This window comes from Physcomitrium patens, chromosome 3 (genome assembly GCF_059467195.1).
Source record: "Physcomitrium patens ecotype Gransden chromosome 3, ASM5946719v1, whole genome shotgun sequence".
Classification (NCBI taxonomy): Eukaryota; Viridiplantae; Streptophyta; class Bryopsida; order Funariales; family Funariaceae; genus Physcomitrium; species Physcomitrium patens.
The window spans coordinates 16,554,740-16,561,822 of record NC_143412.1 but is presented as its reverse complement, the minus strand read 5'-3'; the positions used below and the strand labels follow the sequence as shown (position 1 = coordinate 16,561,822).

The 7,083-nt window shown below is 32.2% G+C and overlaps 1 protein-coding gene across 2 annotated transcripts; it reads left to right on the top strand.

Annotated features, from left to right (window-relative positions):
- Positions 1-3,898: 3,898 nt before the first annotated feature.
- Positions 3,899-6,807, top strand: LOC112279648 (SNF1-related protein kinase regulatory subunit gamma-like PV42b). Of its 2 annotated transcripts, XM_024514286.3 has the most exons (4): positions 3,899-4,141; positions 4,284-4,797; positions 5,473-5,821; positions 5,981-6,807. In XM_024514286.3, exons 2-4 carry the CDS (start codon positions 4,406-4,408, stop codon positions 6,365-6,367), a joined length of 1,128 nt encoding a protein of 375 aa, XP_024370054.1. In that variant the 5' UTR covers positions 3,899-4,141; positions 4,284-4,405; the 3' UTR covers positions 6,368-6,807. The 2 variants fall into 2 exon arrangements, with proteins under 2 accessions (XP_024370054.1, XP_073388637.1); XM_073532536.2 differs by lacking the exon at positions 3,899-4,141 and having other exon boundaries at positions 4,268-4,797.
- Positions 6,808-7,083: the final 276 nt, after the last annotated feature.

Genomic DNA, 7,083 nt, shown 5'->3' with positions numbered 1-7,083 from the left:
CCTTAAATGATTGAATCCTAAAACCACAAACACAATTTGCAAACCTTTTAGATGACTTCTACCTCTTTGCATTATTTGTATTTTTTGTTTTATGTGTTTTATATTTCTTGTCTTTTTATTGCAATTGCAAAACAAAAATACCAAAAAAAAAAAAAAAAAAAAAAAACATAGCTTTTGTGCTGCCAAGAGAGCTTTGACTTTTTATTATTGGACTAGTTCTACTTTGAGTTCTATAGCAAAGGTTGTATGTTTTTATACATCTATTTCTTGCTGTATGCTTAGTTCTACTTCTATTTATAGGATATTTTAAAACAATCTTATTATGACAATGTTATCACATACACACACACACACACAGATATATATATATATATATATGATATAAGATAGTCCTCACACTCTTGTTGGCATTAATATCACAACAAATGCTATCAATTTCTATGATGTGAAATTGTGTAGAAAATCCTAAAGCTATGTCTAAAGTTTGAAAATTCTTGGCATCTTCTTTTGAAGGATAAAGAACATTTTTAGAAGAAGATAAAAGAAGAATTGGCTCTAGATACAAAAGTATTGGAGAATATAATTAACCAACTTATTATATAAGAAGACATTGTAAGTTGATTTTAATTACAATTTTGATTATTTGACTTTATACATGATTTTTTAAAATCTTATTTCAAGAATATCTACAATTGATCAATACAATCAAATGTGTATGTGTATATATATATGATGTTTATACAATTGATTGTTTTAAAATTTTCATGTGATTTTTTGATATACTTAAAAAAATGTTTCTCTTATAGAGCTCCGATCATAATTTAAAATATTAGAAGATTTTAATTATTTAGTTGATTATTTATTTATTTAAATAATATAATTAAAATTTATTTTTTTATTAAAAAAGATATAGAAATATTATAATAACCATTTATCTCTAAATAGATCTTTAAAATTTTAATTGGTTTAATTTATCTTTTAAAATATAATTTTATTTTATATTTATTTTATTAATATGCATATAGATATATATATATTTATATATATATATATATATATATATATACACATACACATATGAATTAGAATATTCTAACTTATATAATCTTTAATTAAAAAATTAAGATTGAGAACCAACTTCAACAATAATTTTTACAACAACAAATATGAAATTTTATTCTATATTATTTTATAGAATTTAAATTTCTAAATTTTAATGATCATGGATTTATAGTAATAAAAAAAATGCATATGAATTTATTTATTTTCAAAAATTATAATTAATTTTTATGCATTATGAGATATGATACATTATTTTTTATGATTAAAATATAATATTTTAAAAAATTAGTAAGAAAATAAACTAATTTATGTGTATATGTATGTATGTATGTATGTATTCAATATCAAAATTTTAATTTAAAAAAATCTTATTGACACAATTTTTGATTCATATAGGTATAGAACAATGTTAGTTCTGCTATGTAGAAAGAGAAACAAAATACATTCTGCATTATTATTTTTTATTATGTTCTCTTTGACGTTTTTTTCTAAGTATGAAGCCAATCAAGATAGGGTCTTCTCAATTTCTACCAATCATAAAATTTAAAAGTGAAAACTCTTATTTTATTTTCAAAGATTCTGTCACATTTTTTTTTAAATAAATATTTCAAAATAAATATTGATTATTAAAAGCATTAGCTTAAGATAATTTTTTTAAATGGCCGTACTTTATTTTCTTATCAATAGCTACATAGAAGCAAAAACCAAGTACTTATTATTATTACATTTTGTGGCCAACAACTATTGTTTATATCAAAAACATATATATTATATAAGACTAATATTAAAAAAATAAATATAAAAATATAATGGGATCATAATATTGAAGTCCATAGAATATGTAAAAATAAAAGAAAGTAAAGACTTTTTTCATATAAATAGTCATCAAAAACCTTAATAAATTTTTTTATTGTTATTATTTTATTATGCTTTATATTTACATATTAAATTCTATTTACTAAGCAATTGAAGTGGTAAAAGAAATATATTCTATTTAAAGTAAAATTAGAAGATTATGAAAATACCATATAAATAGGTTGCATATATTGCTCTTGATAATAAAAAAACTAAATGCCAACGTTTCTTTAAAAAATTCTAAATTGCACCTATAATAATTCCAAAGGTAAATATTATTGGAATCTTCAACATAGAGTGTGGTAAATATATATATATATATATATATATATATATATATATAAGATAAAAAAATCATTGATTTTATACTAAAGAAATAAGGTAGGAAGCTACAACTTTAAAATCCTTTAATCAATAAAAATTAATCCCAATGTCCTGGGAAGAAAAGATGAGATTTAATGTAATTTTTATATATAGGATAAATAGTATTGCCCTTTAGAAAATTTAATAGATTCATCTTAAGGGTGGTTTTTAGGAAAAGTTAAGAAAACACATCAAAAATTACATAGAATATTTATTTCTAAGTGTGTATATTTATTTATTTATTTATAATTTTTTGAGTCAACATAAAATTTGACATATTTAGACTTGCAATAAAAGAATTTTTTGGTTCATTTTGTAATATTTTTGTACTTTATATTATGTCCAAAAGATAAAGCTTTCAAATGAGGATTTTTCTTCACTAACAGACCTTGGTAAAGCTTTTAAACCATGGCCTTTTAAAATGAGCTTCTAGACATAAAAACCTCCTAAAGAAAAAAAATAAAATAAAATAAATAAATAAATAAATAAATAAATACCAATTATTAGTTGTAAAAACATATTTAGATTTATTGATTTAAGATTTACTCATATTAATATTAAAAATTCACAATTAACCATCAAAATTATTAGAGTCCTTGAAATAAGGATTTTTTTATTTCATATCCAATAAATAAATAAATAAATAATCATAATTTTTGAATCTCAAATAATTTCATAAAGATAAGTTTCTCTCTAGTTTACCAAAAATAATAATAATAAGTTAAAACTAAAATAATTTTCAAGAATATGATTAATAAAAATTAGTTTAAGAAAACTACCCATAAACACCATGTCCTAAATTCATTTCAGCTAATTAATTATAAGAACCCATGAGAACTTAGGAAATGCACAAGAATCTATATGAACTTAAAAAAAAATACATGGGAATCCATATGAACTTAGGAAACATACAAGAACTCATGGGAACTTAAGAACTTAGAAACACATGGGAATGCACAAGAACATGAGAACACTTTCCTATACCTATCAGCATGGATTTCTACCATATATCTATTTTACAATGCACTTTTTTGAATATTATCAAGATTTTATATCTTGAAAATAATGAAGATAGAAACACCACCATAAAATATAGTTTATCTTTAGAAAAAATTAACTTAGTTATTTAAGTAGTTTCAGTAAATAAAAAATAAATTTTCTAATTACATTGAAGAAATATAAATGGTTCCATTGTTATTCATATACTTCTTCTTCTTCTCTTCCATTATTATTATTATTATTTTTTTTTTTTTCTTGGTCAAAAATTTTGCAGGAGTGGTGAATTTTTAACTTAGCAACCACAAATTAAAATTTTACAAATTTTTTATGACCAACTGCACAGGTTTTCACTTATATATATATATATATATATATAACAACGTAAGATAATGTTTGAGAGAGATGGGAGAGGCACGGATGAACGAGAAAAAATGGATGAGTTCGGAGGCCACCGAATGGATGGACGAGAATCTCCTAAACCCAAGCCCTCGTGCGACAGTTAGGATTCCAACGCCGGAATTGCCAAGTGGCACTCAGCTGCCTGAAGTCTACACAAGAGCAGCAAAACATCGTCACCGCCAAGAATCGGCGTCGCCATTAAGCCCACAAAACAGTTTCTCAGATCTGTAACCCCGTCACTTCTTAGCCTTGAACTGTTGCTGATCTCTGTTGTGGTCACACCGCTATTTACCGTGCAAATGGGTCAATTCCTGAGGGGACTCGTGCTGTCAAGGGCTGTTATTACAGCTATCTGAAGTTTTTGAGAAGTCGGAAACGGGAGCGGCATTCGTGTTGTTGGGTCCGCTGCAGTTTGTCGTCTCACAGGCAGTAACGGAGCGAGGATTCGATCGAGATTGCAAAGGTTATGTCTTGGTGATGCTTAGAAGGACATCGTGTTGTCGTGACCAGTAGTCTTCCGCTCATGTTTGCGGCATTAGGGCTTGATTGGGCCTTCTTAAGGTATGAAAGAAGTTGAAAATGTGCGTGTGTGGTAATGTCTTCAGGAGGCGAGGTTTTGTGGTTGGATTTTGAAGTGGGTCTGGTTGTCTTTCTTACTGTATGAAGACACTGGTGGTTACATAGGCTTGCTACTGTATAAGAGAGGGAAGGTGGAAGGTGTTGAACAATGGCACATGGGTTTGAGAAGGCGGAGTTGCTCCGTTGCACTACTGTGCAGCAGATAGTGGAGCATAAGCAACGGCTGGTGGAAATACCTCACATGGCGACGGTGAATGACGCACTCAACACTCTACTTGTGAAGAATATTCTGGCCGTGCCCGTTGCAGCCCCGCCAGGTCAGTGGATTGGAGCAGGGGGTAGTATGATTTTGGAATCTGACAAGGCCACCGGGGCGGTGAGGAAGCAGTACATTGGGATAGTGAGCATGTTGGATATTCTTATTCACATCGCGGAGGCAGAAGATGAAGATGTTGATACCCGGCTTAAAGCGACCGTGAGTTCGATCATCGGTAACTCCACGGAAGGCCTCGGCCTTTGGAGTATCAGCCCCAAGACGTCGTAAGCTTCTTCACACAGGTCATCGATGCATGCATTTCATGGATAAATTGTATGGAATTTACTGGTGGAACTCTTCTCTGGAGAGTGCACAGCAGAACCATCGCTTGAGTTGGGGGAATAAATTTGTGCAACTTTCAATGCTGAGTGCTCACATGACGGCCTCACATCTGGACGCGTATTGTGGCTCGCTATGGACTCATGCTAGGGCTACTCTCTGGATTTCAAACCAATTGAACGAAGCCCCACAACTAAGTCAGATTGACACGTTGTAGCTTCTAATAACGTTCGATCATAGGCCAAGGACTGAAAACTCCAACTGCTGTCTGGTGTCTGCTCCCTCCATTTAGGTCAGCTGTGTCATTCAGGTTTTACCATCACTTTGAGAAAAAGATACGCAGTTAGCGTCCTTTATGTGAAGTTTAAAACTCCAACTCCATTTTACATGATATATTGAGCTCCTTTAGATATTTAAGCTTTCCAAAAAGATATAGAATTCGACATCTTTTAAAATAGCAAGGTTAGAATATTGCACTAGATCTATCATCTGGAATACTAGGATTTTTTCTTTCCTATCTCCACTTTTCTCACGTTTGGTGGTTTCTCACATTCTCTCAACGTCGGTTCTGCTTGATAGAACATGTGAAATCCACTTATGAATACTCACTTCGATTACAGGGTGCTGGATGCCATGGAGACAATGAGCAAAGGTATACACCGAGTCCTGATTCCCATCGAAAGCAAAATGGAGCACACCGTAGGAGTTGAACTTCAGGAGGCCTCACCAGGTTATCATATTTTGACCCAGACTGATGTGGTGGAATTTCTTTATGCGCATTACAAGGAGTTAGATTTTATGACCACCACGACTGTGCTGGAGTTGGGTGCTGCACAATCCAACGTATATGCTGCACCCAGCTGCATGAAGGTGATGGATGTCGTGAAATGCATCCGGAAAAGCTTGCTACAAGCTGTGGCAATTGTGGAGACAACTGGAGACTCGGACAAAGAACAGACCCTCGTCTTTGTGAGTATCTTCCTAGTTCTTTCCATACTATCCTTCTCACCTACATTCCAGTAAATGTCTTGCTCATTTAATTCCACTCTCTGATTCTGTGCTTGTCCATCACATACTTCCTCACGCCTTCTTGCACCACTGACGATGCAACAAATTGATCTGAAACAGGGCAATGGTAGAAAACTGGTGGGCACGTTTTCTGCAAGCGATTTACTTGGACGCACTTCTGAAATGCTCCGAGCTTGGTCAACCCTTCCAATCCTTAGTTTTTTAAGCAAAGCGGGCATGGCACAGAGGTTTGGAATGGCAGCAGCCGTTAATGCTGGGTCGTTTGAATGCAAAGGATTTCAGAAAACCCCTGTTACGTGTCACTTGGAAACCCCTATAGTTGAAGTAATGTCGCAAGCACTCACCAACCATGTGCATCGGGTGTGGGTGGTGGATAATGAAGATCATCTAAATGGTGTCGTTTCCTTTTCTGACATTATAATGTTGGTGCATGATTACTTCATTAGACAACATCCCCAAGCACATGTTCGGGAAAAACCGTGGTGAACCGAACACCTGCAAAGTTATCCTTTACAATTGCATCGTACAGTTTTATTTGTTTAGTTTCAGCGCAAGATGACGTCAGTTTGTCAATATTGTGAAGGTAGAGGTCGATTATGTTCAAATTTGCGAATAGTCTTTGTCACGTTTGTGAAGGTCATGGTTCCATGAGTCCAGAGTATGTGTTGAAGTATCAGCTTCTGGGTGTCAGAAACCAATTGTATCAGAAAGTTTTCGTAGCTGGATCAGTGGCCTTGACAGACCATCTAGACTGCAGGGATATTTTGTCCAAGATCGGTTCTGCAGAGTATCACCTGAAACTTCCTTTGTCAAGAGCCTCTATTAGTTCTTTGGGCCGTCGTTAGAAACCCCGTCTAAACTGGAAAAAATATATCATATCAATAAAGACGAAAAAGAAAAAGGATGAGTCTGATTTGAATCTTTCATAGGACCTTATGATGTCAAAAGTTGGACATTAAGACATTAGAGCTTTTCATATTAATATTCTTGTTTTCATGTAGTCATGTATGACAAAAATTAATTCCCTGTAACGCCAGTCATCCAACACAGAAAGGATTCTGATTCAAGGTAGAAAAGTTTTAGTATAAACTGTCTCCTGTTTGAGAGGATGCTAGGGATACGAAATAAACACATAAAAGAAAGGATATATCTCCCTTCAAATCATTTGTCTGATGCTTATGAGCTTTTTGCAAATAAAAATG